The sequence below is a fragment of the Sceloporus occidentalis genome, unplaced genomic scaffold (genome assembly GCF_023333645.1).
Source record: "Sceloporus occidentalis isolate IW3139 unplaced genomic scaffold, rSceOcc1.0.p SCAF_7, whole genome shotgun sequence".
Classification (NCBI taxonomy): Eukaryota; Metazoa; Chordata; class Lepidosauria; order Squamata; family Phrynosomatidae; genus Sceloporus; species Sceloporus occidentalis.
In genome coordinates this window covers 36,113,491-36,129,727 of record NW_028316987.1, presented here as the reverse complement: position 1 = coordinate 36,129,727, position 16,237 = coordinate 36,113,491, and the positions used below count along the sequence as shown (strand labels likewise).

The 16,237-nt window shown below is 39.0% G+C and overlaps 1 protein-coding gene across 2 annotated transcripts in view; it reads right to left on the bottom strand.

The window, feature by feature from the left end:
- ELMO1 (engulfment and cell motility 1) overlaps window positions 1–16,237 on the bottom strand; it is a 357,340-nt gene that overhangs the window by 137,497 nt on the left and 203,606 nt on the right. For both annotated transcript variants that reach the window (XM_089532586.1, XM_089532587.1), the window contains one exon: window positions 10,333–10,441. In XM_089532586.1, the coding sequence (XP_089388712.1) occupies window positions 10,333–10,441 (109 nt within the window). The remainder of the gene's footprint in view (window positions 1–10,332; window positions 10,442–16,237) is intronic.

The window sequence follows — 16,237 nt, the reverse complement described above, 5'->3', positions numbered from 1 at the left end:
CTTTTTCCTACTGCCACATCACCGCTGCTTGGTTTTTTCTGTTAGCAGTCAAGAGCAGCTAAACAAGCCAGATAATCTCTGCCTGTGGTTTGCACAACTGTAAGACATATGCCATCTGAACATGGGACATTGGCCTGTTCATCTCTCAACAAGCCAGCAACTCTGTCTTTCTAGAGGAGCAACAGACTTGTGTTCCACACCAGAAGTGAACACCTTTGGTAGGCAAAGTGCCACCACCACCCCAGAAACCTTCCATGGCTCCCCTACATGCTGCTGAAATTCAGCAGTGGACATTAAAAAAAAAAGCAGTTCTGTGTCATTGGAAACTTTTTGTGTGTGTGCTTAGAATGAGCAACAAATGCTACATAGGAAGCATGCAGTGTGTTTTAAAGAAGAACTGCACTTCTGGGAGTGTGATGTTCGTTCAAAACAAGGTGTGTTCACATGATATGTCCTGAGTAAAACCTGTCATTTAAAAGGGCTCCAGCTTCTATGAGTGAATGTGGTTGCCTTGACTAATATACATTGTGTTACTTAACCACGGCTGGAAATCCCAGCTTTGGTATCATGGCCCTGGCTGTAGACACACTTAACTCTTTAAACATGAGCAGTTTTGCCACTGTGGCCTTCTACCTGTTTGAGTACCTAGTGCATAGGTGGGAAAAACAACATACATGTGTATCTCAGCTTCACATTTTCAGCATATTCACCCACTAAGACTTGATCTGTGGGCAATATCCATTATCAGATGTATGGATGTAGTATGAACCATCTAGATGTCACCTTGAATGTACAGAGGAGCAGCAGCACGCATGGTGCTGAACTTCATAACGCACCACATACATGCACTTTGGCAATAGCACGTATCAAACTAAATTCGGCAGAAACTGAAGAACACTGCAGGCTGACATAAGCCGCCTGCAGACCAGAGGTCACTTACCCTGAGCTATAGATCTACCCTCCCTCTGAAGGGATAGTCCAATCAGCCTGTTCCTCTCTATTGAGGGAGACATCACATTTTCCAGACTAGCTCTGCCTAGTAGTATTTTGACAGGGTTTAAGCTTTGGAAGGGTCATCTGTAAATCTCTCTCACAGAGGAAGTTTCCTCAGAGCAGCAGCACCTCTCATTTCCCTTCCTATCCACAAATGCCCCATTCATAGAAAGAGAATCCGTTAGCTCTCTGTACTCAATGTTCACCCCCTAAAGAAATTTCCCCCACTGTCTTATCACTTCAGCCAGACATATAATATAATAAACTAGTTGCCTTTTTTTAAAAAAAAGATTGCTTCCCTAAGAGTTTTCGGAATCTACATAGTACTTATGAGATTTTTAAAAATTCATTTTAGCTCCGCTTCCAATCTTAGGTCTAATATTTGCATATTAATAAGCAGTTGAAAACATTATATACATTTTTATAGTGTTGAATATATTAAGTGAAATGGCCTTTAGGGATAATTATACAGAGTTGTTATATCAACTAGGGAGCAAAAGCACCACTGGTGTTTTATATTTCACATAAGGTGAGGTACTCAAAGGCTCTGCTTTTGTTTAGACCACTCTATTCTAGCTGATAGAATAAATTTCACAGCAGAATAGGAATGGGTTTCTTTAGAGGCATGTGTGTATGTTACCAATGCTGTGCATTAAATGCTTTTAATCATTCAAAAGAATGTTGTTTTAAATTGCCCTCAAGTTGCCCCTCTCCCACATGGTGACCCTGTAGATGAAACACCTCCAAGACCTCCTGTTTTCCACTACTCTGCGTAGGCCCTGCAAATTCAGGCTTCTGTCACTGAGTTTATCCATCTGGCATGCATGCAGTCTTTTTCTCTTTCCACTGCCTTCTACCTTCTCTAGCCCCATTGTCTCTTCTAACGAGTTGTGTCTTCTCATGATGTGGCCAAAGTAAGAAAGCATCATTCATCATCTTGGCTTCCAGAGATAATTCAAACTTGATCTGACCAAGGACCCATCTGTCTGTCTTTTTGGCTGTCCAAAGTATCCTCAGCACTATTCTCCAGCACCACATCTCAAATGAATTCACTTTCTTTCTCTCAGCTTTCTTGACTGTCCAGCTCTCACTTCCATGCATGGTGATGGGAAATATAATGGCTTGGACGATTCTAACTCTAGCGCTCAGTTGTATATTATTACACTGTCCTTCCCATTCTTAGTCTTCTTCAAATTTCTTGACTCCAGTCTCTGTTGTAATCTATGCTTGATCCAAGATATGGGAAATCTTTAACTATTATCTAGGTTGAATTTATGTAGATCTTCTATGGTCATTATTTTTTGTTTTCTTTATATTAATCAGTAAGTGCGCTTTAGCACTTTCTTCCTTGACCTTGCTTAGTAATTAGTAATTAGCCAGACAAATTTTAAACATCTGAAAACTGCATTGAAGATAAATAGAAGGGGCTAAAAGTCTGTTACAATCCCTGAGAACTGATACGACTACTTTGTGACTGATCTGAAGGGAAATAGGTTTTTGTGTCCATTTTTGTTGCAGTCCTGCTACGTTGTTGCTTCCACTACTTCCATACAAGCGGGGGAGTCTTTCCCCACTTTTCCAATTTTCAATTTAATTCTTCCTATTGCTACCCCAAGGCTAGGGGTTTAACTAAAGCAAGTTAAATAACCAAAAATAAAATAAAATAATTAACAGGATTATTTAACACAACTTGAAAAAGTAGTGAAACTGCTTCTTAGGGGGAAGATTGTCCTGTTAATAAAACTCCCATGTTATGATTCAGTCCTCCTCCACTTCTTTTGCATGAGAAAAGAATTTCCACTGGATTCATGGGGCTGATGTCAGATTTTTTGCTCCAGAAACCTCTAATTAACTCTGAACATAGAAATATTTTTTTCTAATAGAATTCTTGCCATATTTGATGTTGGCCATTAAACATAATCTACTCTGCACATCTCCAACTTCTGACTAAATAATATGTAGGCAGCGGCATGAAGTGAAGGAACTTTCCATACAATATTCCTTTCAGGTTCTGCTGCTGGGATGCTGACTATAGGCATAAGAAAGACTGGTGGAAGCTGACCTGGAAAGAATCAACCTTAGGAAAATAGGGGGTACAGAAGATCAGCTTCTATGAGCAAATGTGGTTGCCTTGATGGTACTTGGTACTTAACTACAGTTGGATATCCCAGCCCTCCCTCTTCTAAACATGAGCAGTTTTGCCCCTGTGGCCTTCAACCTGTTTGAGTATCTAGTGAATAGGTGGGAATGACAATATATACATGTATCCCAGCTTCACATTTTCAGCACATTCAGCCACTAAGACCTGATATGTGAGGAATACACATTATCAGAGGTATGGATGTAGTATGAAACATCTAGATGTCACCTTAAGTGTGCAGAGGAGCAGTAGCACACATGATGGAACACAGTTCATAAAGCAATACATACATGCACTTTGGCAAGAGCATGTATCAAACAAATAGTACTGACCTTTGGCTTTTCCCACTTACACATACAGTTAATGCCCTTAAACTTAATCATATTGAGTTACATGGTTTCAGCACTACCTGGAACAATTCTCCTACTTATTCAGTAAACACTAAATTCATATGCCTTGAATTCCAGAAACAGATGGCCTTTTAGGTCATTTCCACTTTGCCATAACTTAGAGCCAAAGCAAAATACAGTTCAACAAAATGCCACACTGACCTCAGTTTTACTATGCCAGCAGTACCGATAGTTCAGCTGACTTTTCAGAAAGTCTAGGAAAGCCTGGGGGCTGAAGCTCCCACACCCCCAACTGGCTTACGTTTATCTATAGATCCTTGGGAAGGGCAAGCAAAGTTTAATTGCTAGAAGCTCATTTTCTTAAGCCATTCATTAGCAAAAATGTTTAGGCAGAAAAGAAAGTGATAGATGAGACTTCAAAGTGGACTGAAACATCAGTGTCCAATAGTTAAGCATCATGCCCTAATTGCAGGGTGGTTTCCCTGTGCAGTTCTAGCTCTTCCGATTAGTCATTTGTATAATTTTTGTGGGCAGAAGCAAAGAGGATTTGTTGGCAAAGAAAAATGGCAGTATGTGCCCTATTAAATTTTCTAATATTTCAAAGCTAAGCTTTGTTGCCAAATGAACAACTGATAAATGTTAACCATGAAGGGAAATGTCAAGCTCACTCAAAAGATTCCCCCCCCCCCGAAGATGACTTCAACAACTCTCCAATTCTTTCCTATTGCATTTGTTGACTTTTTCAGCACTCTGATTGTGTCAAGCAGACACAAGCAGTTAGGATAGGATCCAAAGAACTGCAGAACTGGTTCTATGTGCCAGGCCAAGAAAATTTACAATTCACATTTCGTAAATGCACACAACAAAAGATGCTCTATTACTAGCTTTGAAATGGACAACTCCAAAAGCACTTTTATATTACACAGAACCATTTTGTTTCAAAGAAACAAACAAAAAACCTGCTAAAGACTATATTTCTTCAGTCCCTTAACCACACACTTTTATCCTAGCCACAAGAGATGTATGTACTGAGGGTATAATTTGTCCATAATATTTTCATGAACCTTGAGCTAAACTATAGTATATATATATATGTATATATATGTGTATATATATATATATATATATATATATATATATATATATATAATATATATAGTATATATATATAGTATAACAGTGTATACTGTTAGGGTCCATAATGAGCAGTAGATGACCGAGATAAGAAATTCACTTGTGGTGAATAGCTTCTTATCTGTAAACAAATTTCCTGAAAGGTACTGGTCTTTTGGCTGATCTCATGTCTTTGGAGGCAGGAAATTACAAATTTATGTAGTGAGGATGGGATAAATGTAGAGGTAATTAAGTAGCTTAATCGTCTAACACAATCTTAATCCTCTATCACAAATCAAAATCCTTATTTAGGAGATCTGTCTTAAATGATCTTAAAATCCTGCAAATGGTGGCAGACTGTGTAAAAATTAATGGTTTTTTAAAATTAAAAAGTGGACCCTTTATTTAAGCTGAATTTTTAAAGCTACCCTAAATAAAATACTTAGGCCACAACCCATTAGTTAGGCTCAACTAGAGTAAGACCAATTGAATTAATGAGAACTTGGTAAATGAACAGTTAAGCAAGTTCCAGACAGATCATGTCTAGACTCTAGTTGGGACGAATAAATGGATTTTTGGTTTAAATTTCTTTTGAATCTTAACAATACCAATTAAAACTAAGAGCATGTCTAAATGAACCAAATAAAGTCATTTCCCCCAGTCTTCATTGCAACCTGTCTTCACAACACAGGGGTGAATACCTAATTCAAGTGCAGACTATTTTCATTATGTAAGGCCAGTTCTGTATTGAATATACCGTAACCCTCCTTTAAACCGGTTTAAAATACAATCATCCCTCTGTATCCATGGTTTTTTATCCATAGATTCAACCATTCATGGCTTAAAATATTGAAAACTATATATAAATTCCAAATAGCAAACCTCAATTTTGCCATTTAATGTAAGGGACACCATTTTACCATGCCACTGCATTTAATGGGACTTAAGCATCCATGGTCGTTATCCAGGGGGGTCCTGGAACCAAACTCCAGCGGCTACCAAGGGTCCACTCTAACTCACCTTTCGCTCTAGATTTTGCAGGAAAACCTAGAGCACTCTTTAGCAATGCCGGGTGGCTGTCTACACACAATTCCCTGCTGTGTTTCCCACCGCCACCACAACTGGTGTGAGTCACACAAGGTGCCCAGCCATGTGATCGCCACTAGTCTCCTTGTTTCTTACCCCAGAGGGAGTGAAGTGAAGCAGCAGCAGTGCCAGGCAACACAATCGGGACATGTATGTAGACAGCCACCTGGTATTGGTATGGACTGTGGAGGTAACAGGGGGAATTCCGAGGGAGCTAATAATCTTATCTTTTCGTAGGCAGATGAGACTGGATTTCTCAAGGAGTCTCTGTATTGTTACATCTGAAAAAATGTTCAGGAGTTATATAGGAAAGGCGGTCACCCATGTGATTTTTCCTTCTCTCCCTCCCATTGCTCAGACTGAGTCAGAACATACCCTAACATACAACCAATAGGCAGAATCCCTGCTATTTTACTCTTGAAAGTAGCCAATTACACCACTGGCCACTGACAACAAGAAAGAAAGAAAGAAAGAAAGAAAGAAAGAAAGAAAGAAAGAATACTGTTCTAGCTTTCTATTACATAAACTTAGTTACCCCAGTAACTGATTAACAATGTCACATATACGTTACATACAAGTTCTAAATTTTACTAGAAGATTGTGCAGTATCCCTGACTGCCTAATGGTTTGGCAATAGTTTTAACCCATCCCTTTTACATATAACCCATTCTTTTATGCTGTTCTTAATAAAATTGAGCTATACTTTGATGCATTTCCCCCTAGACTTCTCTGTTCTGCCAGTCATATTTGTACATATCCATCTAAAAGGAACTCATAAGTTGTAAGAATGTAACACACAAATGAATCTAAGAATATATCAACTTTGCGCTTTAGGAGGGTTTTGACCAGTTAACTATTACACAAGAAGGTATCAATTCATCATATCTATTAAATTATATATCTCAGAGTGTTTTTGAAAATATATTCCAGTGCAAGTGCAGGAAGCAGAAAGAACCATGAGAGCATTAATACATATTTTGAAATATTAAGCACATGAACTGTCAGCTATAACTTTGGTTTAGACTGTGACTGATGATTTTAGCACTACAGATTTTATTGAGCAATATAGCCTTTACTGTTAATTGAAGGATTCATTCTGTATGTTCTCCTAAAGTGACAGCTCAGGTTTGCAAGTCTCAGCATAACAAATCAGATGTATTCTTTATTTGTGGTACACGGGAGCTCATATGTTGAAACAACATTTTTTAAAGAAGTAATATAGTTTGTTTGCAAAGAACTCCCTCCCCCAAACCAAAATAAATAAAAAGAAATCCTTGTGGTAGCAGCACCATCCACTCCCCGTTTGTTCCAAAAACCCAAACAATAACTAAAAAATTGAAAAGAAAAGCTGAATTGTAAAATATTGTATATCAAAGATTCTTCCTTTGGAATTGGTTATAAATGAAAACAGTTCAGGTATAACTTACTCCTTGCACTTAGTGGAAGTGTTCTGCTTAAAAATGATTACATCTCCAGAAACATTCTACATTCTTAGGCCAAGCACCAAAAATGCCTTTTAGGAACCTAGCAGCAAGAGATGACTTTTCTGCCCAACAAGTCAATGCAGCAACAGTATGAGCACACCTGAAGCTCACACATTCTGCCTACTTTTTCAATCTACCCTGTCAAAGATAGTATTCATAAAAAAGACAGGAATAATGATAACTGTTTTTAAGTATCTTACAGTTTTGGATACAATTAATCTTACACAATAAGATTGGAATCAAATGCATTTTCTTAACAGATACTTGAATTGTTAGCAGCCAATAGATCTATACAACTCCAGCCATAGTAACTCCAGCACAGCCTCTGAAAAGACTGCAGAAGGTGAGCTGTGTCTGGGGGAGGGGGCATCCTTGACTGACAGCTTTTTAAGAGTTGTGTGTGGTTTTTGCTTGTTTGTGACCCTGTGTTCTCCATGAGCACATGGTCTAAGGAGGTGGGGCTTCTGCTGGGTAACTTCTCACCATGAAAACCCTATGATGAAACAGCACAGAATGGAACAAAGGGTAGGACCACAACACAAACAGAGCAAAAAGGGAGGCACAGGGGATAATCACAAACAGAGAATTAAGCGAGGGCACAGAAGAACACAAAAAGACCACCATCCAAGCAGCAGACACACCCAACAAAGTAAAGAACATCCAAAGCAGCACTACCAGAGGACTTTTTCGTTGTCTGCCCCAAGGTTGTGCAATGACCTGCCGGAGGAGATACGACTGCTGAAAATGCTGACTGCTTTTAAAACTGCATTATAGATACATCTCTTCTGGCAGACCTACCCAGTGAATTTTTAATCATGAATGTGGAATTGTACCATATGAAGATGAACCCAAATTCTGGAAAGTGAAGTGGAAGAGGCACTCAGAGAAATAATAATAATACCTGTAATAATAATAATAAAAAACAGGAACAGACTATATCCCAGTAAAACTGCTTCACACCACTCAAACAGATTAAATTCCAGTGTTAACCAAAATATGCCAACAAATATGTAAAACAAAAAAGTGGCCACAGATTGGGAATGATCGATATACATTCCCATCCACAAAAAAGGGGACACAAAAGACTACAGCAATTACAGAACCATAGCATTAATTTCCAACACAAGCAAAATTTTGTTAAAAAATCTGCAGCACTGACTGCAATATTATATGGAGAGAGAATTGACAGATGTCTGAATAGGGTTCAGGAAAAGAAGAGGCACTAGGGACCATATCACAAGCATACAATGAATTATGGAGTGAGCCAAAGAATTTCAGGAAAAAAATCAGCATGTGATTTATAGATGATAGCAAGGCCTTTGTCTGCATAGATCACAAAAAGCTATGGAATGATCTCAAAGAAATGGGAGTGCCACTACATCTGATAGTCTTGATGAGGAATCTATACTTAGGACAAGAGGCTTCCAGGGTGTGGAGCTTCAGGGGCAGGGCTTTCAGGGTGCGGCTTCCAGGGGCAGTGTGCACTTCCTCCAACTGTGCCACCCTGTCCTTGTCCTGATGAAGAAAATGATGGGATGGCATGCAGGGATAGCGTGTGTGGGGGACGTGCAGAGCTGACAAATGGGACACTGCACATAGGGAGCATGCATGGGGGGAGGGACTGACTGGGTGTTATCCCTCCTTCTGGGGTTTCACCAGTGTGGGCCGCACACACACACCACATGCCTAGTGACACCACTACTTGGAACAATCACTAAAGTCAAAGAAGAAAGCATAGAGGCAGGTCTAAAGTTAAACATAAAGAAGACAAAAAATAATGACCATGGAGGAGCTACATAAATTCAACCAGATAATGATGAAATCAAAATAGTTAAAGATTTCCCCTATTTTGTATCAAACATTGATCATAATGGAGACTGAAGTCAACAAATCAGAAGAAATTTAGGAATGGGAAGGTCAGCTATGAAAGAACTAGACAAAATCCTAAAGAGTAAAGATATACAGCTGAACACTAAAGTTGGAATTGTTCAAGCCATTGTATTCCCCATAAACATGCATGGTTGTGAGAGCTGGACAGTGAAGAAACCAGATACAAAGAAAATTAATTCATTTGAGATGTGGTGCTGGAGAAAAGTGCTGAGTACACTGTGGACAGCCAAAAGACAAACAATTGGGTCCTCGAACAAATAAAGTCTGAACTCTCCCTGGAAGCCAAGATGACGAAATTGATGCTGTCACAGCTACATTGTGAGAAGGCATGACTCGTTATTAAAATGTATTGTAACTTGCCTTGATCCATAAGGAGAGATGGGATATAAATGAATTGGTGCTATTATTATTATTATTATTATTATTATAAAAGACAATGTTGCTAGGGAAGGTAGAAAGCAGTAGAACGAGAGGAAGACCACATGCCAGATGGATCGATTCAATAAGTAAGACCATGGGCCTGACCTTACAGGATCTGAGCAGAGAGGTAGAGGATAAGGGGGCTTGGAGAAGTATCATTCACAGGATACCCATGAGTGGAGGTCAACTTGAAGGCAGCTAATAATAGATTCTTGTTTGCTTAATTTTTATTTTTGAAAGCTAATTCATGATTTTTGCACTTTAACGTTTGGATCATTTAATGATGCATAAAGGAATTCACCATGTGCTCTAAATTACAGAAAACATCTGACCCAAGGAGGCTATACCAGGTCTTTTTGCATACACACCCTTTCTTATCTGCACAGAATGCACACACTATTATTTTTCTGCAATCCAGATCCAGCTTTTGAGTCTATGTTCGGCTAGTACATCCAGTGGCACATTGTTTTATCATCACTGTTGGGGCTCAGGTTTAGAGCTACCATGCTGGCAAGACTGTCACAGACTGAATTATAATAACAGTGGGTGATGCATGAAGTTGTTACATCAAAGTTCTTTGTCTTGTTAATTACCTGGAGAGACTAGAAGCTGCAAAGACTCATTCTATATTTTTCCGTCATCATTTAGCAATCAGCTGCAATATCTCAAGCCACGCTGCTTCAGTATGCAAAATTGCATTGCAGCATGAAAGGTAAATTCTTTGTGAAACTTTGTGTCTCATTCAATCCACTATTTACGGAGTAAAACGTCACCAGAAAATGTTATTTTGCAACACTGATACACTCCATAGGAAAACCACAAAATGCTTGCTTAGATAATGCACTAACAGACTTACGTAATTCTCCCACTTTCAGGATATCACACAGCATCTTTGTTAATTCAATACTACTCCGACCAAATGGACATTCATGCTTGTCTTCTCGGCTGCTGTTTTCTAGGACAATCTGAAATAAAACATCCAAACAGTTAAAAGAAAAGGTATGCCATTATCTGTTCCATAAGTAATATTGCCAGCTCTGTACATGCAACATGGAGTGTAACTACAGTTGCATAAATTCCATATGCCAATTATAGTGGACAAATAAGCCTGGGATTAGGTTACGTCCACTACTCTGGCAGTCATCCAGTTCCAAGATAGTTGTGAAGCTGGAAATACCCTTAGCATAGGATACCATCACATATCCACATTGCTTGAATAATGTGTTTCTTCAGGGTGCTGCCCTTCACAGCTGAAATTTATTGGCATTTTAAAGATACAGTGAATATGGAAAGCCCATAACACAATGTGTTAAATTGACAGAGGGTTTGCTGTTCTTGTTAACTGAATCGCTTCCAGATGATGCACTTTAATAGAAATCTAGGTCTAGGAAATAATTTCAAACAATTTCCCATTGAGATCTGTGCTTCATGATAAGCTCTGCATCTGCATTTTGTGATAAGCTCTATGACCAGTTATCCAAAGCAAATGGAAAGAAAAGCCCAAACCCAAAACACTTGGCCAGAAGATCAAAGTATTCCCAATTAAAAGAATTCTGAACTCCTTTCATATCACAGTTCCTTGGAAGCACTATGAATTTCCTAGAAAACAAGTGCTATTTAAACGATTGCTCCTCCTAAGATGTTTTCCCACTAACTTCAATTCCTTCTGATTTGCTTTACTTAACAATGGCTGCATCTGCACTGCAGAAATAATCCAGCTTGACACAATTTTAACTGCCATGGCTTGATGTTATGAAATTCTGGGAATTGTAGTTTTGTGACATATTTAGCCTTCACTGTTGGAGAGCTCTGGTGCCACAACAAAATTCCAGTGATTCCATAGCATTGAGCCATGGCCATTAAAGCAGTGTCAAACTGTATTATTTCTGCAGTGCTGATGCAGCCCTAGTCTGCTTTTATTTTATGTGGCATAAATGCTTAAGGCATTTCCACCCCATGCTACCACTTAGGACAGGTTTGTAGAAAGGAATTTAAGGGTGAAGGGATGGATAAAACTTAAAATAGAAGACACACAACAGTTGCTCTTTTGGCTATAGAAATATTAAATAGTCTGAGAAAGGGGAGAATTTAGATGCATGGAAAAAAAATTAGAATACTATTTAAAACCATTATATCAGGCAAATAATCCATCAGTGATCAATGGTTTTCTTTGCAAATTTTGACCCCCCCCCCCCACTTATGACTGTGCAAAAGGGTGTTTTTGCTGCAAATAATTTTTTTAAAACAAGAGTCCTGAAATGAGAAAAATCTTGATAGACTAGCCATTTTCTCAATGGATTGTCTCTACGTATTGAGACACTTTATCTCTCTTAAGTCAAGAAAATTTGCAAGTATTCTATACAAACTTATTAAATAACTGCTACATGGAGTACTTAAAAACCTCCAGGTGAACAACAGAACTGTTAGGGAGAAACATCCAGAAAGGCAAGAGAATTTGCTAGGAAAAGAAATCTTCATTAACCCTCATTACTAACACAATCAACCCTTGAAAAATGTAGTCACTATCTTGTAGCCCAATGAGGGCCAAGTGTTTGGTGGGCTAAACAGCAGTGACTAGAATATCACACCAAGAAAGAGACTGTAAACAGGACCTGAAGAGGGAAAAAGGTAACTCTTTTACTGAGAGCTCACAAATAGCTCACACTACAACATTTCTCATATTTTCAAGCTAAAATAATGTGCGTGTGTGTATATTTATATATTACATTTACTAAATACACATTGTATGCACAGACACATATACACATGTATTTCTCTTCCTAGTTGGTCTTTTAGTAAGTTGTTAAGAGACTGTAGAGTTATTTAAATGTTACACAGAAAAGTCTGAAGGGTTTAGGCATTAGAAACCAAGAGTAAAATCTGTAATCTGCTGGTCTTCAGCAAGTCTCTAAGCTACATCTAACTTACATGGTTGTGAACATCTGTTTTTCTGGTATAAATAAAATTTACTTCTAAAAACAGTTTCTGAAGAGCTGACTACAAGATATGTCCATATCTTCAGCAAGATTTCCTAGTTGAAAACATTCTGCTTGTTGTTGTTATTGTTGTGTGCCTTCCAGTTGTTTCTGACATATGGAGACCATAAGGTTAACCTATCATGGGTTTTTTGGAAGCAAGATTTGTTCAGAGCAGGTTTGAAATGAAATTCTTTATTATGGTCAAAGACCAGCATAAATATAAAATATAACATAGGCGGTTTCCAGACCCCCGAAAAGTACATGCTCGGCACGTACTAGGGTTAGAAAGGGCTGAGCATGTACAAAATGACGGCCCCATTCTACATGGGTGCCGCCATTTTGATGTAGCGGACGCTTAGTGTCTGCACGTCTCGGCGCCATTATGACGCCACAAGTGTGCCAATGGCGCCACAAAAAGAAGCCGCTTTTTGTGACTTCTTTTTGCTGCGCAGAGGAGTCACATGGTTTGGCCGCTGAAGCTCCACCGTGCAGCAAATGAGGGCGCCGGCAGACCGCCCTTTTGGATGGTCTGGAAAGCGCCACAGAAAAATAAAATAATACACATAAAAGATTGCTTGGGATAAAAATCTGCCAACTAGAAATGAAAATAATTCATTTCTGTTACATTTAAGATAGCTTCAATTAAAATAAAAATAGACTTGCACCTTATGGATGTGTCCAGTAAATTCTAACACAGGAGAAGGATACTGTTGACTTGTAGATATGTCAAATGTTTGTGGTTTCTAAGCTTCTATGACTGAGAAAAACAGTATAAACAGCCAAGGCTAATACTCAATAGCCAAGAAATCAACATACTTGGGGATTAAATCCAATTACAGTCTTCTGTTATCAGAAGAGCTTTTGATCCAGTTGATGCCTCCGTTAGCAAAAGAGGACAGGAGATTATTTTTACCAATGTTCTTTTCCTCCCGAAGCTCTTTACATTACTTTCCATGCTGTTCTGGAGGGTCATCACAGTATCTCATACAGGTTTGGGGGTGGGGTGCTGGATGCAAAGAGAATCAGCTAAAATCTTCTTCAGTTAGCAGATCAAAAGCCTTTCTATGCATGAAAGAGCACAATTGGATTCAACCTGCGATTTCCTAAAGCATTTTTCTCTTGCCACCGAAAATAAAAGTTTAAACTACACCTAATTGAAATGGTATGGATAAAGCACGGTAGGTAACCTAAGAAACGCTTCTGAAATTTCTGGGCTTTTTACATTTCTACAGGTTCCCTTCAGAAACATGTTGCATACTGAATGAGTCACCCCTTCTGCGTTAGAGCTTTTAATGGTAGAAAACTAACAGTTCTAAGGATGGAAGAGATGATGGAAAAGAACCAACTCAAAAAAGAAATTAGGTTATGTGTTACTCCCCATCCCCTATTCACTCATAAGCAACATTAAAGTCTACATAAGAGAGAGTGTTATTGTGATATCTTGATGTAACTAATAAAAATGGGTAGTGAAAATCAATGATGAGGCACAGTAAAAGAAAAGAACAAAGAAGAAAACAATATGAGACACAACAATGTCTTCATTCTTATAGATTCATTTGTTGTTTCTTGTATTAGCTCAAAATATTAAGATTTCATGAGCAGTCAAATATTTATGGATGACAGTGTTTTTCCTTGTGTACAGTTTCAGCAATCAATATGATTATCTGGCATTCAGATGAGAAAATGTGTTACAATTTATCACATAGCAAACAAAATGGCATTTTGATTAATATATATGCAAAGCAACTTTTGCCATCTATTCATATTTACTGCATAAGCTAAAAAGCAGGAATAAATTCATTTTGGAGAAGGAGGAAGAATGAGCTACAACGAGCTACATCAGTCCTGCCACCGATTGCCGCTGGGGCCTTTGGCCTCTTGCGCACAGGGGCAATTGTCTATAAAAGCCTCAGAAACATACATTTATGTTAACATTTTTTTAAAAATCAGCAAATTTTTTTTGCGTGTCCTCCACTTTTTTTAAAAAAGTGTCCACCATTTGAAAATTTTGTCCTACATTTGTCCCGGTTTATTTATTTATTTAAATTTTTTAAAAATTATTTAATTATTTATTTTTTGGCTTCGGCCCCCCAGTTGTCTGAGGGACAGCAACCCGGCCCCCGGCTCAAAAAGGTTGCCTACCCCTGAGCTACATGGAAGTAATAGCAGACTGAGTTCTATTACAAGATGCAAATACAATGGAAGCATAACTGTATAATCAGAATGAAACCAATATTGGAATTCTTATGGAAGCTGTCAGTGATGTAGGTACGGTACATACTGCCAACAAGCGGCGTACCAGTGCCGATTCTAGGGGTAGGGACCACGCGGCAACCACACGGTCCCTAACCCTAGTATGTGCGGGTGGCATAACAATGGCGGTGTCCTGTGTAACAGGCGCCACCATTGTTACATAAGTGCCATGCTGTGTCTGCATGTTGCTGCATGGCGCTTACATAATGAGTGCACCAGTGTTGCACTTGTTACGCCGCCCGTGCGGCTCAAAAAGAACCCGTTTTTTCTGGGTTCTTTTTCCTCTGCAGAGAAGCTGCACAGTTTGGCAGCTGTGCCTTTTCGGGCGGTCTGTCCCATGCCGCAGTCACCCAGGAAGCCTCCATTGCCATCCCAGCCACAGTATCTTGCTGTATGGACTCGCTGCCCAAAAGTAGGACTAAGAAACCGGTAGAGGTTATGGTTAAAGCAGCTGAAGGGCACATCCTCTCACTTCGGCCAGTAGGAGATCTTACAGCAGCATTGCTCTCAGTTATGAAAGTGGCTCTTGTTTGTCCTCCTTCATGTTGAAAATACAGTTGAAACATGTGTGCTAGTTAGCTACCATTCTGAATGCTTTCATATTTATAAGGTTAAGAATCTGCCATCTAGTCACAGTGTTAGGAGCCCTGGTGGCGCAGTGGTTAAATGCCTGTACTACAGCTATTCACTCAAAACCACAAGGTTGCGAGTTCAAGACCAGCAAAAGGGCCCAAGCTTGACTCAGGCTTGCATCCTTCCGAGGTCGCTAAAATGAGTACCCAGACTGTTGGGGGCAAATTAGCTTACTTGCTAATTAGCTTACTTGCTGTTCACCGCTATGATCTTTGGAATAGCGGTATATAAATAAAACAAATTATTATTAATTATTATTATTACACAAATCCAAGAATTGTTTTGAGTCAGAACTGGTGTATTTTAACAGTGTTACTTGATGTTTAGCCAAGAACAATAAGAAAAGATGCATACAAGAGTGGTGCGCTGCTACCTCCTTTCACAAAATCCAGCATTGCTTTTGGTATCCAAATCCATACTATAAAGACCATGAAGAATGTAATTGATGGCTATTGTTTAATATTCCACAGCTATTATAGTGCTAGAACATCAGAAATAATTCACTGCATATACTGTATCACAAATTTTGCTATTGTGATGGAATAAAGTGGAGGGTCCATAGGAGAGTACACTCGTCTCTCCACATTTGCGGCTTTGACTTTTGCAGACTTGATTATTCATGGATTTTATTAATATGTTCTCTCTAGGAATGTCTAGGTTCTCCTATGGTCAACTTTAACCCAAAATCGCACTGAAGGACCTAGAGATTCCTAGAGAGAACACTCGACTTGGCATTTGTAGCTCCTCAAGCTCAGTTCTATGGTCAATATCTGGCAGATGGTGACCACAGAGTTGCACTGGAGGACTAAGAGATTACCAGAGAGGTGTTTTTGCAGGTAAAAACATCGTGTTTTTGTTATTTGTGGTTTTTCCAAATTCACGGGGGGGGGGGGGGTC